This window comes from Oryzias melastigma, linkage group LG24 (assembly GCF_002922805.2).
Source record: "Oryzias melastigma strain HK-1 linkage group LG24, ASM292280v2, whole genome shotgun sequence".
Lineage (NCBI taxonomy): Eukaryota > Metazoa > Chordata > Actinopteri > Beloniformes > Adrianichthyidae > Oryzias > Oryzias melastigma.
In genome coordinates, this window is record NC_050535.1 from 19,536,140 (window position 1) to 19,562,704 (window position 26,565).

Sequence of the window (26,565 nt, forward strand, 5' to 3'; positions counted from 1 at the left end):
CATTAATCTTTTTAATATGAGGCAAAACGATGACATTACAGTAACAGTCCGCTCTCTGTTTTGGTAAGAAATTCAAAACTTTCAGCCAAACTTTTTGCTTTTCTTTTTTTTTTTTTTCCTCTACCTTTTTCGAACACAAAGCAGCCATTCAGGATGTGGATCCCAACAGAGGCGCCTTCAGTTCAGGGGGGATCAGACAACACAAACACGGTGGAGACCAACACAGATAAATGACGTGCAGATGTTGGCTGTTTATGGTTCATCTGGTCCGAAATACCAACGTTATCCACCATTATACTTGGAACGTTAATAAGTTTAATGTGGAGGAAAAACAGAAACAAAGAGGTCAATTCTGGTACATTAAAAAATATATACGAACGTCTGTGGCTAAAATGGGCAAACCTGCATGGGGCACACAGCTGAGCCTGTAATGCAGGGGTGTCAAACTGTCGCACAGGGGGGCGAAATCCAAAACACACCTTAGGTCGTGGGCCGAACAGGATAAACATTTATTGAACACTCTAAAAGGAAATTTTCAAACTTTAAAACCATAACTTTTTAATATAACTATGAACTAGACTACAAGCGGCTGAAATGAGTTTTCTCCGGAGGGTGGCTGGGCGCTCCCTTAGAGATCGGGTGAGAAGCTCTGTCACCCAGAGAGAGGTCGGATTAGAGCTGAAGAGACTGTCTTTCGGCTGGGCTGGGAAACCCTCGGGGTTCCCCCAGAGGGGCTGGAGGAAGTGGCCGGGAGAGGGAAGTCTGGGCATCTTTGCTTAGACTGCTGCCCCTCTGACCCGGTGTCGGATGAGCGGAAGAAGATGGATGGATATATAGCATTACCTGTGATAATGCTAGTGTGAATGCTGTAAGCTGAATTTGGCCTCTGAACACGCTAGTGCTGATAGCTGAAAATGCTAAAGCTGATAGCTGAGGATGCTGAAATTGATAGCTGAAAATGCTGAAGCTGATAGCTGAAAATGCTGAATTTGATGGCTGAAAACTTTGAAGCTAATATACAGCAAAAATTTTAGCTAAATGCCAAATTAGCATAAAAAACAAAAAAGAAAAAAACTTGGGAGGTCAAAACAGCTAGCATGTAGCTGAAAAGATAGCTAAACTCCAAATTATTTTGAAGTTTAGCTATTTTTTCAGCTACATGCTAGCTGTTTTGGTCAACTTAAATTTTTTTTCTTTATTTTTTTTGGGGGGGGTAATTTGGCATTTAGCTAATATTTTAGCTGTATATTAGCTTCAACGTTTTCAGCTATTAACTTCAGTGATTTCAGCAATCATTGTCAGTGTTTTTCTTTAGCATTTATTAATTTCAGCATCTTCAACTATCCACACCAGCATCTTCAGTGGCCAAATTCAGCTTGCAGCATTCACACTAGCATTGTCACAGATAATGATATATACCTAGTTCATAATTTTGTTAAAAAGTTACGGTTTCGCTGTATCATCCAGGTCAAGTGGATTGTGGTCACTACCTACTACCCACCCGAAGGCAGGGGGCGCTGTTTAGCGATGTGGTGTGTTCGTGGCTGTTACTGACAAAATCAACTTTTATACCCATAGAATGCTACTTTGAAAAGGCTTTTGTCTTAGAACTTTCTTAGTTTTGGCCCCAATAAGTAAAACACACGGTGAACCATTATGTGGAAAACCCAAAATGAGGTGTCTATCACCTCTCAGCGTACGTCATGCACTGACTTTTTTTTTTTCTTTAAAGATCCCTAACAACTTACTGTGAATAGTGGATGTGTGACCCAAGTCTCAGTCTGAAGTTAGAATCCTTTCCTTTGGCAGAACTGCTGGTTTTTCTACTTTCCTACCTGCAGAGATCATTAAAGAAAACCATTCCCAAAGAGCAGCGGGACTTTTTCCAGCCCACGATGAGACTTTTTGTTTAACATTTCCCAACCAACTTCAGTCAAGTTTGCAGGATGAAGTCAGACATCCGGTTCTTCTTGGTCATTTCTGGAAATTTACTGTAATTGCTGAAGAAATTTGATGGAAATGCTAAAAGTTATAAAGCTAAAGGTTTTGTATATTGCTAAAGTTGCTCTTAAAATGCACAAAGAATTTAAAGGATTTCTTGCAAAAATTCTGAAAAATTTTAAAATGTGTACAAGGTATGAATACCAAAAGTACAAGCAAGAATGTCTAGAACTTGCTGAATGTTTTTTGATACCAAACTTGCTGAATTTGCTGAGTGCACAAAGAATGTGAACAAAATTGCTTAACATTTTTAAATGTGTAAGAGGTATTATTATCAAAAGTACAAGCATTAAAGTCCTGAATGTGCTATACGCTTTGATACCAACACTACATACATTTGAAAAGTGCATGAAGAATTTCTTGAAAATTGCAAAAATTGAGGGATTTGCTAAAAATCCTCAATACAAACTAATTTTGCCAAAACTTACATTTAGTGTTTTGCTAAAATAACCTAAAAAACCTCTAAATACACCAAATTATTTAAAAAAAAGCTAGCATGTTGCTAAAATATTAGCCAAATTATAAATTAGCCTAAAAAGCATATTTTGCTCAATATTTCAAAAACAATGAAGTTCTTGAATATACTAAATACAAGCTCCTTGACAACCTGAACGTTTTGATACCAAGATGGCAGAAATCGCTGAAAATGTGATTGAGTTTCTACAAGTCGAAAAATGTATAGAAAGCAGCAAGAGAATCACCATAGGTCACATGTCTCAAAGGCCCGAGGGCCGGATCCGGCCCTCCAGATCATTTTATTTTGTTTTTATTAATGGTCCGATGTTATCTTGTGCTCATTTCTAGCTTGTTTACTTTAATATATTTTTATGGAGAAAAAAATATTGAAAGTCATTTCGGGTTTAAGTTGATTCATTCTGGAATAATAATCCTGTATTTATTATTATTATTCATAATTATGTTAAAAAGTTACAGTTTTAAAGTTTTAAAAAATTACATTCTGCTAGATGTTTGGACTATGTTGGCATTTACTAAGATTTTTTTAGGCTATGTTAGAGTTTAGCTAATATTTCAGCAACATGTTAACTCTTTAGGTAAATTTAGGCTTTTTTAAAAAAAGTTTTTAGGCTGTTTTTCGAGTTAGGCTAATATTTACACTCTAGCTGTTTTGGCTAACTTAAGCTTTTTTCCCCAGTTTTTAGGCTGTCTTGAAGTTCAGCTACACGCTAGCTGTTTTGGGTAATTTAGGTTTTTTTCAAAATAAAGGTTAATTTGAAGTTTAACTATTTTTTCAGCTACATGCTAGCTGTTTTGGCTAACCTAAGTTTTTTTTCTTTTAGCTTTTAGGCAAATTTGGCATTTAGCTAATATTTTAGCTGCTTATCAGATTCAGCAATTCATCTATCAACTTCAGTGTTTTTAGCTATTAATTTCAGCATCTACAGCATTCACACTTTAGCACTATCGCAGGTAATGCTATATATCTAGTTCATAATTATGTAAAAAAAGTTACAGTATTAAAATTTTAGTTTTAGAGTCCTGTTCAGCCCGTGACCTAAAGTGTATTCTAGCCCCTTGTGTGATTGAGTTAGGCGCCTCTGCTATAATGACCAGAAATGCAGTTTTAAAATTAATTTTCTTTCTAGGTCCTCCAACCAAAGAACATGTCAAAAACACAATTTTCATTGGAGTGCGTCTTTAAAACTTTACAAGTGAGACTAAATATATCATTAGAAAATGTCTCCGCCCTCTCTGGTAATAAAGAAAATGTTTTTTCTTCCTTAAGACAGCTTTAAAAGAAACCCGGAAACGTGTTTGACACTTCATTTATTTGACCTACTTCAATGTGTTGCTTCAAAACACAGGACACACACGCGACTGTGTAGAAGATACAATCAGCAGATAAATATAAACATCTGGAAAATAGCTCTATAGTCTTGCATCAAATTTATTTCTACAAGCAAAAATGTATCCCTGCAAACCTGCGCAGCCCATTCGTCAGATCCGTACCGTTGGAAGAGGTTACCATAGCAACCCACACCAGCTACAGTTTAACTCCAGAGATCAGCCCATCCAAATTTGAAATCCGACAGTAAAATACGTCATTTCCTCTTTTTTGTGAGATTTTCTACAACCTGCAGGAACGAGAAAGATCAGAAACGGGAATAAATATGTTTAAATTACTCAAATAAAGTGACGTGGATGTTTTAGTGTCGGTATCACATGACAAAAACACAAAGCTCTACAGGTGACGAGCATTTACATGAACATCAATGTGGCTTCATATAAACCAGTAAGAACATCAATGAGGGTCGAGGTAAGAGGTTTGGAATCCACCGAAGATCAAACACAATAGAGGAAGAAACAAATGGGTCCCTTAAAGCAGCTGAAGCTGAGAAAAGAATGTGGAGGTGTTGTCATGGGAGCGGTCCTTCTGGGAAGTGGCTGATGAAGACTCGGTGGGGGAGTGGGGGGCAGCTCACGGTTCAGCTTTACCAGTTGTCCAAGAAGTCGAAGCCGGTCTTCAGGATGCTGCTGCTGGTGTTGAACTGTGGGGACAGACGGAAGGTGAACCTCCAGGACGGATTTGGACCATTTTCTAACCTCTTTTTATCAGCAAATGAGTCTGAAGAGATTAACTTCTCAAGTCACACTAATTGATTATTCACACTGAACGCGGCGGAGGCGTCAAGTATCAGTGTTAGGTCAATGTAAAGACGCAATCTGAAGCGGCGCGATATCAGACGGATACCCAGCGCATCAACCAGAGACTCGGTTTTTGGCCGTGTGACGTTTTCAGTGACTAGATCAAAAAGTAGAAAAATGAATTCAATTTTGCGGCGCGATGCGAGGATTTTCACCCTCCATACATTTTCTGAACCTGCTTGAGGTTTGCCAGAAACTGTCTGGTTACCGTTGAGCGAAGACGAGATACTCGCTAGACGGGTCACCAGCCTGTCACAGAGCAGACTGGAGCTGGAACGAAAGAGCCACTATGTTAGCCAGCTGCCCGGTGGACGACATAGCAACATCTGCTGCACTAGCTGCGACCTAGCGGCGACCTATCCGTTAGCTGCGACCTATTAGCTAGCCGCGACCCATCTGCTTGCTGCGACCTATCAGCTAGCGGCGACCCATCAGCTAGCTGCGACCTAGCCGCGAACTGTCCGTTAGCTGCGACCTATCCGCTAGCGGTGACCTATCCGTTAGCCGCGAGTTGTCAGCTAATAAATAGTAAAATAATACTAGTAAATAACAAAAAGATCCTCCAGTTTTGTTTTTATTTCTCCTCTCTCAGGTTAAAGCTCAAATTGGACCACAGACCGACCAAAGTACCGTTTAAAACGGCAGTCAGGTGCAAGAACAAGCTTCTCGTCTCACCTGGGAGAATGTCGGGCTCATATCCAAGTTGGTAGAAGCTTTGTCGTCCTTCTCCACTGAGGCGGGGTCACCGGACGGTTTAGACATCATGCTGGAGGAGAACATCTCATCCAGGCTGTTGCCGACCAACGGCAGGGTGCTCTGGGATCTCTCCCAGCCTCCGGTGGAGGTGCTGGTGGGTGGGGCGGGGCTGGGCGCAATGGAGATGGAGGCCGGTGTGGCGCTGACGGTGGAGGAGGGGGGCACAGGCGGCTGGGGAGCAGGAGGCTTGGGGGCTCTCTGTTTAGTGGATTTGGCAGGAGCAGGAGGCGGATGTTCTGCTGGTTCTGCTTCCTTGGAGTTTTCCTGAGGAAAAATGTAAACTTTTAACTTCCTTCAAATACACTACAAACCCTCAGGTTTGCAGGTAAAAGAACATCGATGGAGACTTTGAGAAGTTTTAGACCGTACCTGTCTGAGGTAAGAGGGGAGGGGCTTCTCTCCTTTCTCCATGGATTTGATCTGGCTTGGAGTCAGGGACTGAAATCTGGTTTGTTCACTCTCCAGCTTGGACCTCTCAGAACTGATCTTCCAGAAGGAGGACTCCTCTTCGGGTTTTCGGGGCTCGCTGGCAGACACCTTCATCATCAGAGTTGTGGAAATCGTAAAAAAATGTGACAAGCAAAACCATTTTGGCCAAAACCACGTGCGATGGGGAGAACCTTACCTTGGGTGCGGGAGTGGTTTTGCTCGTCTGACTGGGTTGAGGAGCCTTCGCCGGCTTTGATTCTGCCTGTGAGACAGGAGGGCTCTGATCTTCACCACCTGAGCTCAGGCTGAACTCCATCTGACTCTACAGGGAGGTTTGAGACCAGATATTTCAGTCTAGATCTGAACAGAATATCTTAAATCCTGTTAATTCCATGAGCCCCAATAATGAAACTTCCACCACAAGATAGAATAGATGGATCACTGTAGATTAGTGTCTCTATTTTCTAAACAGAGGTCATTCAGTTAATCCATAGCAGGCTTGTCTCTAAATTAATCTGTTTGAATAGAACGTCTTTAATTCTGTGTGGATTTTGTTGATCCCTGATCATGATACTTCCACCGAAAGGATGCGTCATCCTAGATTAGAGTCACGTATCTTCAAACAGTGGTCATTCAGTTAATTTCTTCAGGTTTGTTCCTAAAAGAAGCTCCGTTTGAACAGAAAATCTTAAATTTTGTGTGGATTGGTTTTATCATGATACTCCCACCGAAAGCTGGAATAAATAGTTCAATTAAGTCTCAGTGATTTTAAATTAAGTCTACAAAGTCTAAAACAAATCTACATTTGTGTAGATCATCTGAAAAAGTAACAGTTCAACGAGGTTGTCTTTGTTTTAGCTTTTTACTTTAAACTTGTTTTACTCAGATCACAGATTTTATACTTTTTATATTTGCTTGATTATCTGTGTTTTTTTAAATAAAGTCACTCAAAATTTGAGCGATCTGTCAAGAAAATTGAAAAAAATATGTTACTATAAACCAAGTAGACTTCTCGTTTGTTTTTAAAACCAACCATCCACGACAAACAAAATAATCTTGTTTAAAATGTATAACTTTGAATATCCACAGTAAAACCTCATTGATAACATATTAAGATTTTTTTTATTCATTTAGAGTAGACTATTAACATTTTACCTTTGTTTCCCATGAAAATGGAGCAGAATGCTCATCCTGCCACGTAATGTCCTGCAAAAAGAGAAAACAACTGTTTACAAATAGTTTAAACACCAACACGTAATTTTTTTTTACACCAATTCTTTTTTTCTCTCAGTGTGTTCTTTTAATATCCATGTAAACTGAATTGAACATGGGGCGGAACTAAAGTTAAACGTTGTTTCCTCTTTGCCCATTTTACGTTGCACACAGCGACCGCGATATGCTAGCTTGTCGCCGCTAACTCGTTAGCAAGATGCCTTTCCATAACGTAAATTTGACCAAAACCTCCGTAATTAAATAGGAATGTTGATATATATTGGATAAAATCATAATCATAATAAAATATAGATGATAAAAGCAAGATAGATGAGAGAACTAGAACATTTAGCACAAGTTTTTGTGAACGTCAATTTGAACTGAAGAGTTAAATATTGAGGAAATATCTTATTATTTCCTCTTTTTCCCATTACTGTTTTTCGCCATGTAGTTAAATGTCTCAGGCCAGATGAAAAAAACAACGTTATCATAAAAATCATTTTCTATTATTTATTTATTACCCCGTTCTTTAAAAATGAATGCCTGGTGACGTAGGCACACATATTTGAACACCTACGTAGCCACTGTTAGCAACCGCGCGCTAGTCGAGCGAAAAACACTCAATAAAAGCCATCAAATGAGGGTAACTTACCTCTTCACCGAAGTGGACTATCTTCTGGCCGGTCTGAACGAGCAGTTTGGGGTAGCAAACCACCTCCTCGCGCTCCACTCGGTGCATAGCATAGCGGGCTCGGATCTGAGGGTCCATCATCCAGTTATCGATGGCGTTGTCCCGTTCCTGCGGTGTCATTTTATCCCAGGACGACCCGTGCTTGGCTTTGATTTTCTCCCGCTCCTGCATGATCTTCCGCGCCATGGAGTTGATGGAAGAGAAGTACTCTAACTTCTTTTCCTCCATTCTGTGAGCACTGAGCCCCTGCATCGTCGCGGCGGCCATCTTTCACCGGTGTTGTTATGAGGGAGGCAGCTGGAGAGAGGTGGGCGGGGCCGGCAGTGTTCTGGATCGATGGCGCCCCCTGTGGCAGCATACTGGCATTACACAAATAAAACTTGAGAAGCTATAACTATTTATCAACTTTAAAGGATATTTTTATAGAAGTCTTGGTGCAATTCAAGACCATAAAGAACAGCAGTCCTTCCTAATATTTTTTTTTCAAAAAACCTATCAGTACAAAAAATACAAAACGATTTGCCAAACATTTCAAAAATTAAAAAATGGCATCAATTTCATATTATAAGCAAAACACCTCTTGAGACAGATTCTTTGATTACCAAAATTTTAAATATATTTTAAAAATATTTTTCAATAATAAATAATTTATTCTTACCTGTTAAACATTTTTTAATCTTTTTTTAATCTGTTACAGTTTATTTTAGTTCTTACATTGAAATAAGTGCAAACGTGTGTCCTCAGAATGTAGTTGCATCGTGACTTTTTATAAAATAAAATAAAAAAAACAACCATGCACACAGCAACAAAACCTTTGATGTCTAAAATGAAAAATCTATACCTACACACATCAACTCACCATTAGATCAACCTTGCTAGTACCAGGTTGGACCCCCTTTTGCCTTTTACTGTTGTTTCAAAAATCTAAAAAAGATCACTCAAACACGCAATCACTTAAAAATAAAAATACATATTTTATTTGTAAAAATTACATATTTTAAAGACACATGGGCAAATTTGCAAGTGATTTAAACAACATCTGAGGGCAAAATTAAGCTAAAATTTACAAAACATGAAAAAAAGAAGAAAAAATGAGTAAACCTGTTTTCTGGATTTACGTTTTTCCAAGAATACCGGCTGTAGATTTTTCCTCTGTATTCAAACAGGGTGCAAAGTTTTGCTTGTTTTGGAGCATTCACCTTATAGGAAATGTTCTGAGTGACAGCAGCAGTTAGGTGACTTATTAATGGTATGGAGGATTTAAAAGTTAGGTCTAAAAAAAAGGAATGTTTTTTTTTCTTTCTTTTTGCTTTTGTTGATATGAAATTATTAAACATAAAAAGAAATATTATATATTTACAGTTGTAATATTTGGTGACATGCAGCCCTTTTTTCCTCCAAAACTTATTAGTTATTGTGAGAAATTATTATTTCACTGAAATTCTGAAAAAACTGAGACATTTTCAAAAGGGAAATTTAAGAGAGGTTGTCTGCAATCTTTTGAATATCTTCAAGTAAAAAAAAGATATTCAGATAGTTACAAGATTTTTTTGTAAAGTGCAAAGGCTGTGCACATAAGCATAAAAACAACAAAAGTGTTTACAGTTGCAATCTTCCGTTTGTTAAAACAATTGAACAAAGTCGATTTTTTTTCAGATTACGTCTGTTATTGTGCTTTTGTCTATTTTAATGTTTCTACACATGGGCTGTAAGCCGGAGAGTGTGTAATCACAGAGCTCTAAATTATGGATGACAGGAAAGGGGGGCGGGGTTGCTCCGTGCCAACAATCCTGCCCACAACTCAGGAGGGGATTTCCAATGAACTTGTGCTGTTCTGCAAAAACTATGTACCGTATTTCCCGGAGTATAAGTCACTGATTCTTTTCATAATTTAGCCAGCGGCGCTAATTATACTCGGGAGCGACTTATTTGACGTCAATAGGCTGTTATTTTCCCAGTAAACATCAGTTGTTCTTAGCGATTGTTTCCTCTAACAACCACCAGAGGGCACTAGATCTGAAGTCCTACTGACAGTGGCAGAAGTGTCGTCCAAAACAAACATGGAAGAGAATCTGTTTTCCTCTTAAACTTTGATATTTTTCTTGCACAGGTCAAAGGATTTGTATTCTTGTATTTATTTTTTGGGTTTGGCGGATTTTTTCTGAAACGTCAGACATTTCTCCAAAAAGTGCAATTTATTTATGGTTTTCTTCTTCTTGATCAGACATTTTTTGCTCGTGCGACTTATACGAAAAAACGGGACTAGAAAACGACAGTTTTTTTTGTGTAAAAACAGCATCATTGTAGTTAAAAGTCCACTGGAAACACCTTTACAATAGATCAAGAGATTGTTGGAGAGATAATATTTCTTTTAGGTTGGTTGTGTGCTTAATTAATCAATATTTCAAAAGTAAATGAAAAGCTTTACTTTATGAGCTAACGCTTTCTGCTGAGTCAATGTTATGCCTTAAGCTGTTTAGATCAAAGGTGACTTGAAGTCAACTTGTAGACTTGCAGTGAGTACTAGTTATTGTCGAGATTTGACTGCATTGTCGACCTTGGTTTGAGTTAGTGCGTGGGTCGACATCTTCTCTACAGGAAGGGTCGTCTTCAGGCCGTGCTGGAGTCCAGGAGGCTCATTTTCTCCTTGTTCATCATGCTGTCGTTGGGGAAGCGGGGGTGGAGAGCGACTGCCGTCACCGGCACCGTTTTGGACTTCCTCCTGCGCGATCGGGAGCACGCCAAGTAGAAGATCTCGATCACATTCAGGACGAGGGAGACGCAGGCCACCACCAGCATGAAGATGATGAAGATGGTTTTTTCAGTGGGCCGGGACATGTAGCACTCCACGGTGAACGGACACGGTGCCCGAGAGCAGACGATCAGGGGCTCCATGACAAAACCGTACAGGTAGTACTGACCCACAATGAAGGCTATCTCCATGAGGATCCTAAAAAAGATGGAGGTCATGTAGTTCCCAAACAGATCGCCTTTAATCTTGACGTGGCCTTTTTCATCAGAATACTTTGGAACTTTGGTGACCTCCTCGCTGGAGTGAGTTTCAATGTATTCTCTCAGCTTCTTCTCTTTGTGGATGACATGAATGACATGGCCGAGGTAGATGAGGGACGGTGTGGAGACGAAGATGATTTGGATGACCCAGAACCGGATGTGGGAGATTGGGAAGGCGTGGTCGTAGCAGACGTTCTTACAACCTGGTTGTTTGGTGTTACAAACCATGCTGGACTGTTCATCCCCCCAAACCTGTCATTTAAAAAAACAACATTTGCAGTATGAATATTTTCAACAAAAACACAATTTCTGAAGTACAAAAATATAGAAAGATGATAAAAAATTTAGATATATTAATTTTTTTTTGTTCAGATTTGTACAACATAAGGAATAAATTGGTGCTAAAAAAAAACTAAGATGTTTTAAGGCCCGGGGGCCGGATCCGGCCCTCCAGATCATTTTATTTTATTGTTATTAAAAGCCTGATGTTATCTTATGCTTATTTCTAACTTGTATAATTTTGACAAAATATATTTTTATGGAGAGTAAAATATTGAAAGTTATTTAAGGTTTAAGTTGATTTGTTCTGGAATAATGATGCTGCCTTTTATTATTCATAATTATGTTAAAAAGTTACGGTTTTAGAGCGCAACCGCAACCACAACTGCCTTCGCTCTGCTCCCTGCCTTCCTCGGTGAGGCTGCCTCTGACTTAAATGGCCAGCAGGTGCCAATTAAGGAGCATTGCCAACACCTGCCAGGTGAGCAGAAGGACAGGGGATGGACAAGGGTGCAGCTGCAGCCGGACATAACACCCTGACATGCAAATTGCATTAATGTAGCTTTACTTTCATGACTTTATTGTTTGTGATACTCAAACAAAACAAGAGCTTTAGTTCAGCTACTGGCATCCCTCTTTAGTGTTTCTTTGAACCTCGACAAAAACTGTGTTCACTCAGGCCTCCTACCAGCAATGGAGTCTTTTACAGTCTTTTAAACCTCCATCCACATGTTTTATTAATCTAAATCTTGCACTGACAGTCAACACTTTCCAGATTCCCTTCAGTTCCTCTCATTTACACTGATACTAAATCTTGATGCGGCTGAGCTTCATTCCTCTCCTTTCTAGAGCAAACCTCCACCTCTCTAGATGTTCCTCATCCGTTCTCTGCTCTCACAGGAGATCACAATGTCATCTGCAAACATGATTATTCACAAAATCAGTCTTCATTTACTGACAGACTAATTGTGTGTCTGGCGGATTTGAATAACATCAGTTTGAAGAAAATTCTTTAATTGGAATAAAAACTAAACATGTTACCTTCTCAGCTTCATATATAAATCCGCAAATAAAAAAAACTGTTTTATTAATGTTACAAAATACAGCAGTTAAAATGCAAAATACTATCAATCAATCTACTTTAGGAACCTGAGATACTCAAAACTCAACTAAGGACATCCTTTCATGAAAATAAAAGAGATTTATTCAGAAAATTAGAAAAGAATTGTAATAATCAATAAATTTAATCACTTGGTATTTACAAAAAAACATTGGTTATTAAAGTTTTATGTTTAAAAAAAAGAGTTTGTGATTTGCAATGTGTTTTTAGTCCTCTAAAGTTCCTGGAACCATTCTTTAAACACATATAAACAGGGTATTATACTTGTAGACACAAGATGAGAATTTGGGACCACAAAGTGATAAATTGTGCACAGAAATTATCTTGTGTGCATAAGATAAACCTCTTTTCACTTTCAGTGAAGATACAGGTTATACTCAGATCAAAGGTCTGATTCCTGAAGTGCTTTAAGGCGTTTGTACCCTGACAAAAGTTCATTTACAAGCTGTGTTTTGTCTCTTTTAGACGTCCACAATGTCAGGAAAAAACACAATTTATAACAAATAATACACATAATACCATAATTTAAATCCCACATATTAAAGAAATATATAAATGTATACAGACATATGCATATATATATATATAAACATCTAATTCAAAACTTATATTGTAGTATTTCTTATCTATGAGTAAAATATTGGACTTTGCATAAACTGATCTTCATCATCAGTTTGTAAATGAATATAGCACAAAATATTGTGTTGAGTCTAAACATATTAAATACATTTTCTGTTTTTTCAGGCCAAGTAAATAAAATGAAAATAATAATCTATAAAATAGTAAAACAAACACAATATAGAAAATGTGTATAATCCTATTTACATTTCACTGAATTCAAAACTGTTTTTAGATTAATTTATTAAAACATTCAAATTTTTACTTTTAAGGTTTTGGTTCAATAAAGGAGAATGCAGCAAAAACAGTTGGCATCTAGATCATCAATCATTACAATCTACAGTACTGCTTATTTGTTTATTTATTATGTTTTATTTAAATCATGAGTCTGCAACCTTTAACAATAAAAGATCCAATTAATCTAGTTTCTTACAAACCAGAACCCAACGAGAACCACAAGATCTCACTTCATTGTTAAAAAATGCACAATATTTATGCTTTTTTTGTCAATTTAATTTATAAATGTCAATTAAATATTAAAATAATTAAATTACAACGGTGTCTATATGTTTGTATGTATAACAGCTGTAACTTCTTTCACTTTTGACAGCAGCACACACTAGTCCCTTTCAAAATAAAACCTATTCTGTGTTTTTTATCATTAGGATTTTGGTTGTTTTCCCCTTTTACCTTCAGATATAAACACCATTTTAGAATAAAATGAGCTCTTTATTGTCATTCTCTAAGATGTGAGGCACAAAACTTTAAATCATTTTAATTTGTTCAAAACTTTAACCACTTTAGTGTAATTTACCAAAATAAAACAACATTTGAAGTCTTTTCTTTGATTAACTATAAATTAAAAACACAAATTTAAAGAACATTTATACAGAATTTCTGACAGTAAATGAAACTTTTTTTTCTAAGTTGTTTGACATGTTAAAAATCTGAGCAGAAATGACAAAACTTAAATAACTAATTTATTACGTATCAATCGGTAGCATTTGTCATTAAAGCTAAAGAGGAACGATTAAGGGATAAAAGAGCCGGAGCCACAGGTTCCAGACTCCTGATTAAAGCAAAAGTTTTCAATTATTCATAAAATTGACTGCCTTGATTTTTCTTTTTTTTTCTTTTTTTTATTAAGAAAACTCTCCTTTTAGCTGCAGGCTTTGAGTTGGATACTGCTGACGACATGAAAACATATTTTATTTTTATAAATTAGGGCACCAAAAGGACTAAAACTATACCGGATTGATTAATCAGCTGATAGTAAATGTAATCTTTTGATGCACTGAATGTTTACCTCTGCATTTAAAGGGTTTTTACTTTACTTTGAGGAGAAAAAAAAATCACATTTTTAACCTTTTTGGACTTTTTTGTCCTAAGGAACTTTAAAAAATGCTGTAGTATATATCTTTGATGTTTTTTTTTAATAAAAATGATTGATGGTGCACCTTCTCAGCCCCGGCTCCAAGCACCATGATCCTGAAGATGAAGAGCACGCTGAGCCACACCTTCCCAACAACCGTGGAGTGGGACTGCACCTTATTGAGCAGCGTGGACAGAAACCCCCACTCTCCCATGGCGTCTACAGGAAAAAGAGGAAAAAGAGGAAAACGCACTTCATGAAACGGGGAAACTTAACAGAATCTCAGTAACTCTTGAAAATATTCAATAAAAATTCCACTAAATAACTATTAATGCAAATAAACAAATAAAAAATGTGGGAAAATAGTGTTAATTATTATTCAGTTTTTCTTTTAGGTTTTTACCAAACTAAAATTGATCGTTATTTTAAGCTCATACAAAAATAACCTGCAAAGATATATTTTTGCTGTCCTTATATTTTCACCTAAAAATACAAAGTACAGGATTTTGTTTGGTACAAACTTTCTACACATTTTGTTAGATAAATAAAAAATAAAATATGTGAAAAAACAATTGGACGCACCTATCCTTCCTGTTGTAAAAATCTTTTTCTGGTAACATAAGCAAGTGATAAGATTATAGTATCTGATTGGAATATATTACATTTTTTTTAATTTGATTGACATTTACCTATTTTTTAGAACTTTATTAACCACTCATGTTTCACGGTTTTTATTTAGAACTTAAATATTTAGTTAATTATTTTGAAATTTCTCAAACCTCATACAAAAATTTGTGTTGACATAAAACAAAATAAAATGACAAAAATCTTACTTAAATGTATTGTAAAATAAACACAATACCTTTAATTTGGCAAAAGCTTTTGGAGAAGAGAAGCTCCTGTCTGCGGTTGCAGGGCTGAGTGACGGTCCGGAGTGGCGATCACGTCCGCTGTCAGTACCTTGAACTTTAGATCAGGCGTGGTTGTGCAACGGTGTGAGGTGTCACGTTGTCCCGACATCTGGAAATGTTCAAATCTCAAACCAAAGACACTTTGGGCCAAGAAAAGATTGTGTGGGTTAATAATTGACGTTTCAAATCAGCATTCAGGTTTTTCTTTTCTTATTAAACATGCAATAAAAAGTTGATATTTTGAGTGAGCTATCACAGAAAGTTACATAACACATGAAGAAAGAGAGGAAAACAACGAGTGTTGATGGTTTGAGTTTGATGAGGTAATTGTTGCTCAAATCCACACATTTAACTTGTGTTTATTGCTTCACACATATTTTACTACAAATCTGCTTAAAAAGGAAACTAAAGTGAACATAAATCACTTTATGTTTGTTTTATTTGCACATAAAAAGTTTTACGCCTGATCAACAAAAAATGCTTTCAAAAGAGCAAAATAGGAGCAACCTTTAAATCAAAACCTGCCATTTACTCAATTAAAAAAATCCAATACTGATTAAAGTGAAGATGTAATAAAACAAATACATATATATATTTTTCATCTTTTGAAGCATGAGAATTTAAAATTATTTTCTGCTTTTGTTGAAAATCTTGTTAAAGATCCACTCTAATACAAACGGTGTGTTTCGTGTCTTTGTCGTGTTCTTGTAGAATTTTTCTCATAGTGGAGAAGAAAATTAAACTCAGGATTGCAGTTCTGAGTATTTTTATCCAAATTCATGTGAATCCGGAGCCGTAGTTAAAAAAGTAACTTATTCGTGGTGTAGAAATTACGGGTTACCATCTTTCTGCTCCACTCCATTCTGATGCATCCACACAGACAAATAGATCCATGAGCGTCTTTGTTTTCCTGGTCTGAGCTGGAGTCTGGATCTAAACTGTACAACTGGACAGCTCTGATAATGCTCGTCATTATTTTTGCACCGCTAATGTTAGGTTGGGGCTGTAAGGGGCTGTAAATGGGAGAGGGTGTAAACAGAGAGCTCTCAGTTTTGGGTGGTGGGAAGAGGGAGCCAGCGTTGCTCCATACCAACGGTTCAACTCAGAGGTGAAATTTCTAATAAACTCCTGCTGCTCTACAGAAACTAAGTCCTATAAAACAAAAGTTTAAAAAAATTGTCAAAAAACTGCAACATTATAATGAAAAGTGGCCACCAGGAACGTTTTTAAAAAAGATGACGGGAGTGAGAAATTAGAGCTGTCGCTTAATTCCAGTTTTGAAATTTAAATTTATGTTTTCAAACAAAATTCACGTGTTTTAAAGGGAATCTCCTCAATTGGATAGTTATATTCATCCCTCAAGATCATTTTATTGTTATTAATGTCCCGATGTTATCTTGTGCTCATTTCTAACTATAATTTTGACAAAATATAATATTATGCAGAGCAAAATATTGAAAGTTATTTGAGATTTAAGTTGATTTATTCTGGAATAATATTCCTGCATTTTTATGATTCATAATTATGTAAAAAAGTTATGGTTTACAGTTTTAAAGATTGGCATTCTGCTAGTTTTTTGGACTATTTTGGCATTCACTGAGATTTTTTTAGGTTACTTTAGAGTTTAGCTGATATTTCAGCTACATGTTAGCTTGCTAGCTGTTTTTTCTAATTTAGGCTTTTTTTCAGTTTTTTAGGCTCTTTTGAAATTTAGATTTTTTTCAGCTACATGCTAGCTGTTTTGGCTAATATGAGTTTTTTTGTTTTAAGGCTAATTTAGCAGCTAATATTTTAGCTGGCTATCAGCTTAAGGTTTTTAGCTATTAACTTCAGTTTTTTTAGCTATTAATTCCAGCATCTTCAGCTAATCTGAGTTTTTCCTTTAAGGGTAATTTAGCATTTAGCTAATATTTTAGCTAGCTATCAACTTCAGCGTTTTTAGCTATCTATCATCTTCAGCGGCCAAATTCATCTTACAGCATTCACTCTAGCATTATCGCAGGTAATATTATATATCTAGTTCATAATAATGTTGAAAAAGTTACAGTTTTAAAATTTTAGTTTTAGAGATTTCAATAAACGTTTATCCAACCTAAGGTGTGCTTTGGATTTTGCCCCCCTGTGTGATTGAGTTTGACACTCCTGATTTAAAACAATCCACATTCATGATGATTATTTAAACAAAATGGTGCAAAAAAGTGACTAATATAAGAAATCGGTTCTTATAATAATGTGAAACTTTCTTAAAATGGTAGAAAACCTGTTTTTTTATTCAACTTTAATCATTTATTAAAAACAACAAAGCATACAAAAAGTGTCTGCCTCTTCAGCAGAATCAGATGTTTCTCTGGCATCATCATCACAATTGTTAAATCAGCAGATTCCTCCAGTTAATGAAGATCTGAAGAACTTAAACACATTGAACGACTCGAGAACATAAATACAGCAGTATTGCACGTTTTTCTATAGAATACATCTTTTCATTCAGCAATGGAGGATTTTCTAAGTTAATCTGGAGCAATAAAAACAACATTTCAGATCTTCAGTGACCGCTCAGTAGCCGTTTCTCCTCTTTGGCTCCGTCCAGGCTTCCTCCGACGCTGTGGTTGCTCTCCATCTCCATGTTGAGCTTGTTCTGCTTGAGAGCGTCGTCCGCGTTCGACCATTTTGGACCAGAAAGGCTGGCGGGGTTTTCTGCCGAGGTGACTCTGTGAGCGCGACGCTTGGACCCACATCGGACTCTGGAGCCGATCAGGTAGAACACCTCGATGACGTTGAGGAGCAGGGAGATGCAGGCCACCACCAGCATGAAGATGATGAAGATGGTTTTCTCCGTGGGTCTGGACATGTAGCACTCCACGGTGAAGGGGCAGGGCTTCTTGGAGCAGGGGAACATGGGAACCATGATAAAGCCGTACAGGTAGTACTGACCGACGATGAAGGCCGCTTCGATGATGATCTTCACAATGAGTTGGGTCAGATAGCTTCCCAGCAAGTTCCCTTTAATGGTCACATGTCCACTCTCGTCTGTATACTTGGGAGACTTGTGCTGTTGAGGCCCGCCGGGTGTTGAGATCTTCTCCCGGAGCTTTTTCTCCTTCTGGATGATGTGCATGGCGTGGCCCAGGTACAACAGCGTCGGCGTGGAGACGAAGATGATCTGGAGGACCCAGAAACGAATGTGCGAGATTGGGAAGGTCCAGTCGTAGCAGACGTTCTCACAACCGGGTTGGAGGGTGTTGCAGACAAAACCGGACTGTTCGTCCCCCCAGACACTTTCGGCACCTGCTCCCAGAACCATGATCCGGAACAGGAAAAGGACACTCATCCAGATCTTCCCGATCACAGTGGAGTGGGACTGGACCTTCTCCAGAAGGGTTGAAAGAAATCCCCAATCTCCCATCGTCACGGTTGGTGTTCAGACTTGAGAAAAAAAGGAGAAAAGCAAAGAGAACGAAACATTAACCAAAGCAAATCGATCCCTTAACGCTTCCGTCCGTCCGTTGGTCTGGCACCATCTCAAGGAAGAAACAGAACTCCCTTGAACCTTGAGCTTTTTGGTCGATATGTTACCAAAGGAATCATTAATCTAAATATTTTGACAGAAACTCCAGTGACTCATGTGGATGATTCAGGAAAGAAAGAGGCCGAGGAGACAAATCAATAAAAGGAGAAAAATGATGTAGTTCTGATAAAACAGAACTTAAAACATGTTCTTCACATGCAAGAACAAACCAACAAGCAAGCCTAAAAGTTTACCATAAACCTTTTTTTCACTCGTAAATGATTGGCTACAGATTGGTATGGAAAAACGAGAGTCAAAAAAATCAAAATAAAAAACATCTACAATTTAGGATACAATTTAGGATACAATTTAGAATCAACTATTTGGGAATTCTTAATATTCCAATCAGTCAAGTAATCTTCATTTTGCATCAGAGCAGAGAACAGGTTGTCTCTTACCTTCTGACCCGGTCAAAAAGAACTGCCTCAGCTTGGGACAGAACACTAACTGTAGTTGGACCTTGGAGTTTTGAGCTGGGTGAGGACAGCAGGGACCCAATTGCGTAACACACATCTGGCAAAAACGTCACGTTGCAATCATAGGCAAAAACGGGCGCAGAGAACGGTGAAGATGGAAACATGCGGGAGTGTGTAATGATTGACAATTACACAACTCCATTCTGCATTTTTTAAATGGCTCTGATAGGGCGTGACGGAGAGCTAAGAAATCCATAAGTTGTCTAGATCAAATGTATGTCTTCGGTAGATTCTGGTCCAGCAAAGTACATGTATGTTTTAATTGGTGTGTTTTATCGTTTCTTCCTCAATGCTTTTTGGATTTAAAATTTTAACAGTTTATTTATTTTTTTAAGTAGAAAAAAGCAAAATTGTTCTGCAAACGCCTTCAAATGGCAACATTTTTTACAACTTTTGAACCCTTTAACACCTGAATCACCATCGGTGATTCTTAAACACAAAATCTTTAACGTTGTAACTTTTCAAATGTTAAACCTATTCACGCAGCTTTTCTCCTTCAGAATCTGCTGGAATTATCCTGTTAACAATTAAAAAAATTACAGTAAATCAAAAACACAAACACACAGCTCCTGTGTTAAACCAATGTGTCAATAATTGGAAGTTTTCAATGACCAACCACACATGTCGCGATGGTCTAAAGCAGAAGGGTCATCGTATAAAGGGCCAAAATCCAAAACACACCATAAACATTTATTGAACACTAAAACTAAATTTTTAAAACTTTAAAACCATAACTTTTTAACATAATTGTAAACTAAATATATAGCTGTACCTGCGATAATGCTAATGTGAATACTGTAAGCTAAATTTGACCGCTCAAAACAGCTAAATACGCTGAAGCTGATAGCAAGCTAAAATATTAGCTAACTGCAAAATTTGCTAAGAAAAAAAAAAAAACTAAAAATAAACCTTGGTTGGTTAAAACAGCTAGCATGTAGCTGAAAAAATAACTAAACTTAAAAATATCCTAAAAAACTGAGCAAAAATTAAATTAGCCAAAACAGCTAGTGTGTAAATATTAGCCTAACTCCAAAACAGCTTAAAAAGAAAAGCCTAAATTAGCCAAAACAGCTAGCATGTAGTTGAAATATTAGCTAAACTCCAAAAACACCTAAAATATTTTAGTAAATGTCAAAATAGTCCAAAAAGCTAGCAGAATGTCATTTTTTAAAAAACTTTTTAACATAAATATGAATAATAAAAAGGCAGGAATATTATTCCAGAATAACTCAACTTAAACCTTAAATAACTTTCAATATTTTACTCTCTATAAAAACTTATTTTGTCAAAAGTATACAAGTATACACAAGATAACATCGGACCATTAATAACAATAAAATAAAGTGATCTGGAGGGCCTGATAGAATTACCCGGAGGGCCGAGTCAGCCGTTAGCGTTAGCAACGCTCATAGGCGTTTTGCCTTCAGTTGTCTACTGGCTTACACAACTTTCCGGTTTAGTTGGAAGTTAGGAAACAGAGGTTGAGTTAGCATTATATCCAGTAAACTCCATCCTGGTGATTGATTTAATGAACATTTCACCCGTGATTGTTTGTTTAATACGTTAGCTTTTATTAGCAACAATGCTAGCGGCATTTTATTGATTTGAGGTTTGAGTTCAATTAAGTGGAGGACACAGTCGGGCAAAGATGTTTATTAACCAAAGAGCTGACACAGCGTAAAAAAACATGACAAGACAGGATATGAGACACAAAGAAACAAATTCTGTTGTTTACTGATCTCTATCTCTTCTACTCATTCCAAGCACATCAACAAATAAAATCTAGAAATGAATGCAGAAATATAGATCTGTTTAGAGTTCCACTCCAATCATCTCTAAAAATGTTCCCAGTGGTCATTTAGTTATGATTTTGCCATTTTTACCCAAAATGTTAAAAATATTGTCTATTTCTTGGAGATAATTTCTACAGAGCAGCAGAAGTTCATCAAAAACTTGTGGGGGGGGACTGTTGACGCAAAAAAATCAATCAATCAGATGTTTTGGTGTGAATCAAAAATTTTTATTGAGCAATCTGATTGGTGTGTTTATAACTTGAATAATTTACAATATAGAAATAATATTAAAAAAAAAGAGGTTTATCATGTTTTATAAAAGGTTTCAGAGAACGTTTATTATGACAAATCTGATGACTGAGTAAAAGCTGCTTATTTATTAATAGAAGTCTATGGGTACTTCCTGTATGGAACACCAAGAGGGAAGGGGTAACTCATACAGTCGATAGTTCATCAAAAAATCAAGTTCATCGATAATTTAAAAAAAGAAAGCAGCACACAGCATAATTTTTTAATAAAACGTTTATTAAACCAGCAGTCAAAGTCTGTCTAAATGTGGTTAATCATGTTGCCAGATGGGTAACTTGAGGTTTGTTCAAAGCAACACTTTACATGTGAATAAGTTCTGTTTGCTGAAGCTGGTCGTTCACGCTCCTCTCTCCTTACCCGCTCTGGGACAACCCCCCCACCACCAAGTCAAACAACAAGCAGACCTTCAGGGAGTGGAGAGACGGTCACTCCCCACCATCAGATGTGGATCTCCCCAACATTAGTGTCAGGCGACAAGCTCCCTCCTTCCTGCACCCCTCCAGGGATCCCGTTCATGCGCAGCTTTCGTCCATGTAGCTCCAACTCCGAGTTGACGTAGTTCTGGATCACCTCATCCTGGGTTTTCGGAAGCTTCTTTGAACTCGGTGGTGTCACCGGGGTGACGGTGTAGTCCTGCCTCCTGGCCACGCACTCCTTGATGCTCCTCACACAGAGGTAGACCAGCTCTACTATACTGAGAGCCAGAGAGACCAGAGCGGCCACCAGCATGAACCAGATGATGACCGATTTCTCTGTGGGTCTGGACAGGAAGCAGTCCACCTTGTGAGGGCAGGGGAAGCTGGTGCAGACGTAGCGAGCTTCCAGAGTGAACCCATAAAGGAAGTACTGACCCACCAGAAACAGAACTTCTAGAACAATTTTGGCCACTAGATGCATTACGTAAGTGCGGAGGAGGCTTCCGCGGAGGCTGGTCCTGCCGTTGTCCTTGGTGTATTTGGGAATCTTGAAGGCCCTCCTGAGGAAGAGGTTGGCCTGGTCAAGCTCGCCCTGCTTCTGCATCCTCTCCTTCAGCTGTCAGAGGAACGAAAAGGGAAGTTATCATTCGTTTGAGAAGCTTTCAATTTTGTAATTAAGGAGTAAACTTAAAAAAAGCGCCAAATACTTCAAATAGGATATTTCAATAATATTGTTAGAACAGTGGAGTCAACTCAATCACACAGGGGGGCAAAAATCCAAAACACACCTTAGGTCGAGGGCCGAACAGGATAAACATTCATTGAGCACTCTAAAACTAAATTTTTAAAACTTTAAAACCATAACTTTTTAACATAATTATGAACTAGATATATAGCATTACCTGCGATAATACTAGTGTGAATCCTGTATGCTGCATTTGGCTGCTGAAGATGCTAGTGCTGATAGCTGAAGATGCTGAAAATGATAGCTTAAAAAGGCTGAAGCTGATAGCTGAAACACTGAAGTTAATAGCCAGTTAAAATATTAGCTAAATCCCAAATTAGCCTAAAAAATTTAAAAAGAACTAAGGCTAGCCAAAACAGCATGTAGCTGAAAAATAGCTAAACTTCAAAATTAGCCAAACAGCTAGAGTGTAGCTGAAGTAGCTAAGCTCCAATACAGCCTTAAAAATCTTAATAAATGCCAAAATAGTCCAAAAAGTTAGCAGAATGACAATTTTTGAAACTTTAAAACCATTACTTTTAACATAATTATGAAGAATAAAGCAAACAGGAATATAATTCCAGAATAAATCAACTTAAAACCTTAAATAACTTTCAATATTTTACCCTCCATAAAAATATATTTTGTCAAATTATACAAGTTAAAAATAAGAACCGTTAAGTACAATAAAATAAAATGATCTGGAGGACTGGATAGAATTACCCAGAGGGCCGGATACGGCTCCTGGGCCTTGACTTTGACACATGTGCTTTAGAAACAAACACTATTTTACACCTCAAAGACCTTGAAGATGCGATTAAGAGAAGCAATTTTTATGTTTTCACTTAATGTTGTGGTCAGGATACTGGAGAAAAAAAAACATTTTTTACATGACCATCTCATAAACAATGATTCACCAAATACCTTTACTATTCAGGCTGGATACAGAGGCAACGATTGGAACTTTGAACTGAAAACAGCATAAACTAAAATGAGATGAAACCAAGTTTTTGTCCGTCATCAGATGAGAATTTTCTTGTGATCATAGACTCAGCTTTGAGTTTATGCTAAAACTAGATAAAAACATGCATTTTTTAACAATGTGGTAGCAATATAGAATAAAAAGTAAAGCTGGTATTTGCTTGTAACCCCCTAGTAGACTCAGTGTCACATAGATATTCCAAAATTAAAAAAAAAAAAAAATTTGATTTAAATAATTGTTGACATTTAAAAAACATATTTTAAAAAATGTGAAAGGCAATCTATCTGTCTGCCTGTTAGTTAGTTTGTTTTTGTTGTTTTTTTTGTACTGAGTGTTGCGTATCATCATTTATCTTAATGTTGCTATGAAGTTGGAGCTCTTTTTGTTTTGTTTCAGGTGCTCGGGATTGGAAAAAGAAAAACTTTGGAAGAAGGAAGACTGGAGCCGACTCGGGATTGGAGGATGAGGACTTAAAGGAAAGACCATGAAAAACAACTTTTTGAGCTTTAAAGTGCATTATACTGTTCATTCCTCACTATAAAGAACCTCAAAGCTGTAGTTTGATCTGTTCACGCATTTAAGAGGAATCCTCTAAAAACCTCATACCCCTCCCATACCCACGAACACGAGCGAGTCCTCACGTGCTGATGTCACAGAGAGAGACCGCCCCTTTCAGGAAGAGTCTGCTCTGACAGCACCGCCCCCGGTCCAACACCCAATTTCTCCACAGAGCTATCAATGATCAGCAAAAACTTTCATTTTATATGCAGAATACCGTTTGTCTTCCATTTGTGTCCTGTCTTCAGTAAATTCCAACTCAAACTGATGTTTGTTACTTTAGACGCGGGGCTCCTTTAAGACAAAATGTACAAACGAGATTACCAAAAAATAAGATCCAAGCAGTGGAGTAGGGCGGTAACAAGTATCTGAGTACTCGGACTATTGCGATCTGCTCCCAAAAATTCGAATAGGAAAAGTCCAAGGTCGCTGATTGGCGATCTTTATTAATATAGTCGAGTGTAGTAAAAATATTGATTTCTCTGAAATACAGAATATGAACTAAAATGAAGCAGAATGTGCCGTGTTACTGTCACAGGAAGTAAATAAATCTTCAAAATAAAGTGTCAGTGAAGCTTCCTGTTTTTTTAAGGTCAGACTAGCGAGTTCTTTTTTTCCGTTCAAAAAATGAGACTGAAGTTCCGCTTACTGACCTAACCTATGAGAAAAAAAAATGGTTTAACATCAAAGCTTTAGCTCCAGTGTTTATATTGTTTTGGTAACTCTTCAACAGTTGACGTAATTCCAGCAGAATTTTTTACAAAAATGTGTTTTTCTACTCACAAACTTGAAACTTTTGTTCACTTAAAAAAAATGTTTGTTTAAAAAAAAGCTTGTGACAATTCAGTTTTTTGTAAATTAAAATAGTCAGAAAGTAAACTGTGTTATTTTCTTTAGAGAATAACTGAAAATATACTTTATTGTCATATATCGTGATATATATCGTTATCGTGATGTATAAAAAAATTTATATCGTGATATACAATTTTTCCATATCGCCCAGCATTAGTGAGCAGCACTATTATGTATAACTACAAACTTTGGTGAGGGCCCACCTTCTTCTCCACATGGATCACATGAAGAACATGGCCGAGGTACAGCAGCTTGGGTGCAGCAATGGCGATGATCTGAAGAACCCAGAAGCGGACGTGAGAGATTGGGAAAGCGAGGTCGTAGCAGACGTTCCTGCAGCCGGGCTGCTGAGTGTTGCAGACGAAGTCCGACTGCTCGTCTCCCCACACCTGCAGCAGACGGGACAGACGACAACCCCTTGTTTATAGAGACGTTCAAACCAGACATTGGTGAGTTTCAATCGAGACGTGACAGGCTTCCCCCCAGACCTTGTCAGTGCTGGTGCGCAGAACCATGATGCGGAAAATGAACAGCACGGTGAGCCAGATTTTGCCGATCACTGTGGAGTGGCTCTGCACCTTATCCAGCAGACGGCCCAGAACATCCCACTCTCCCATGTCAGCGTCTCGTCGTCCCGTTCAAGATCCACTGAAATCACGCTCTACAACAAGCAGAGTTCATGCATTCTACGGATTATTTCTTCTCAAATGAGATCATGGGGTTGTTTTTGGAAGCCAGAGCAGACAGACCCTCGCACAAGGCCAAGCAGCTTTTATTTTCTCAAAGTTTGTGACTTTGCAGATAAAAGTCACAGCTGCTGATTTCAAGTCTCCAAAACATACTTATCAACAGCGGAGGTGCACTCCTGCAAATCAAATGATCTCGCACACGCTCAGAAACACTGGTGTGGTTGAAGAATTTACCATTTCCTTTAAATTATTGTATTAATTGATGTTCATTTTTTTACAATAGGTTCCTGCTTAGAGTTTCATCTGCTTAGTCTTTAAAAATAAAATTACAGAAATTCATTATTTTTCTTCTAAATGATGAGTTTGATTCAGCATACAAGTCTAAAAACATTTATTTATTTGCAACAATAGCAACAAGAAGAAGAAAAAATTAACTCACCCAAAAAAAAGGAGGAAAAGTGGACGAAGAGAGCAGAGTGATGAAGAGAAAAGCTGCAGGAGAAGAAGGTGGCTGCTCCTTTGGTCCTCTGCAGGCTTATCTGAAGGCAGCGCCGTCTTAACCACAACAAGAAAGCCTGACTGTCAGTGGCTGCAAGCAAAATCCCAGCTGATGCTTACATTTACTGTTTTTTTGTAAAACTTTTACAAATATTCCATGAAAACCCAAAATATCGAGGAATTCAATTAAAATTAAGTTAAAAAAATGTCCTAGTCGGAATGTTAAACTGCTAAAAACATGTGAGAAAATAATCCCCCATTTGGGAAGAACAATGAAGATGGTTAGAGGTTCTACAGAAGTTTTATGGAGCTCTCAATTGATTTGACAGCTTTTTGTTCAAGATAAGACATGGTGGAAAAACATAGAGAATATCAAAAGTGCTGTGCCGGAGTTTAAGCACCTCTAGAAAGGAGCTTTTTGCACAGTGACTCGATGTCAGAAAACTTCAAAATTGTAAAAGAAATTTAAAATAGCTGTAAAATATGAAGTACATTGTCTAAAACTATACATGCCAATTTTGCAAAAATATTTAGTGTGTTACTTAAATATGAGCTAAACTCCAAATTAGCCAAAAATATTAGCCTGTTGCTAAAATATTAGCTAAACTCTAAATAAGCATAAAACTCTTCAGTAGATG

At 37.4% G+C, this 26,565-nt stretch overlaps 4 protein-coding genes across 5 annotated transcripts; all 4 read right to left on the bottom strand.

Moving 5' to 3' along the window:
* Positions 1-3,769: 3,769 nt before the first annotated feature.
* On the bottom strand, positions 3,770-8,059 carry lg24h1orf198 (linkage group 24 C1orf198 homolog). The gene is made up of 6 exons (XM_024291110.2): positions 7,715-8,059; positions 7,006-7,056; positions 6,047-6,172; positions 5,791-5,958; positions 5,341-5,685; positions 3,770-4,508 (listed from the first exon to the last, which is right to left on the bottom strand). Exons 1-6 carry the CDS (start codon positions 8,018-8,020, stop codon positions 4,452-4,454), a joined length of 1,053 nt encoding a protein of 350 aa, XP_024146878.1. The 5' UTR covers positions 8,021-8,059; the 3' UTR covers positions 3,770-4,451.
* A 1,803-nt stretch (positions 8,060-9,862) lies between these two features.
* Positions 9,863-15,173, bottom strand: LOC112157976 (gap junction Cx32.2 protein). Its single transcript, XM_024291113.2, has 3 exons — positions 15,017-15,173; positions 14,240-14,373; positions 9,863-11,017 (listed from the first exon to the last, which is right to left on the bottom strand). The coding sequence occupies exons 2-3, from the start codon at positions 14,366-14,368 to the stop codon at positions 10,364-10,366; spliced, it is 783 nt and encodes a 260-aa protein (XP_024146881.1). The 5' UTR covers positions 14,369-14,373; positions 15,017-15,173; the 3' UTR covers positions 9,863-10,363.
* A 2,135-nt stretch (positions 15,174-17,308) lies between these two features.
* Positions 17,309-19,137, bottom strand: LOC112158386 (gap junction Cx32.2 protein). Its single transcript, XM_024291710.2, has 2 exons — positions 19,029-19,137; positions 17,309-18,488 (listed from the first exon to the last, which is right to left on the bottom strand). Exon 2 carries the CDS (start codon positions 18,466-18,468, stop codon positions 17,608-17,610), a length of 861 nt encoding a protein of 286 aa, XP_024147478.1. The 5' UTR covers positions 18,469-18,488; positions 19,029-19,137; the 3' UTR covers positions 17,309-17,607.
* A 2,266-nt stretch (positions 19,138-21,403) lies between these two features.
* Positions 21,404-25,987, bottom strand: LOC112158385 (gap junction Cx32.7 protein). Of its 2 annotated transcripts, XM_024291709.2 has the most exons (4): positions 25,869-25,987; positions 25,229-25,401; positions 24,944-25,129; positions 21,404-22,240 (listed from the first exon to the last, which is right to left on the bottom strand). In XM_024291709.2, exons 2-4 carry the CDS (start codon positions 25,355-25,357, stop codon positions 21,647-21,649), a joined length of 909 nt encoding a protein of 302 aa, XP_024147477.1. In that variant the 5' UTR covers positions 25,358-25,401; positions 25,869-25,987; the 3' UTR covers positions 21,404-21,646. The 2 variants fall into 2 exon arrangements, with proteins under 2 accessions (XP_024147477.1, XP_036066522.1); XM_036210629.1 differs by lacking the exon at positions 25,869-25,987 and having other exon boundaries at positions 25,229-25,580.
* Positions 25,988-26,565: the final 578 nt, after the last annotated feature.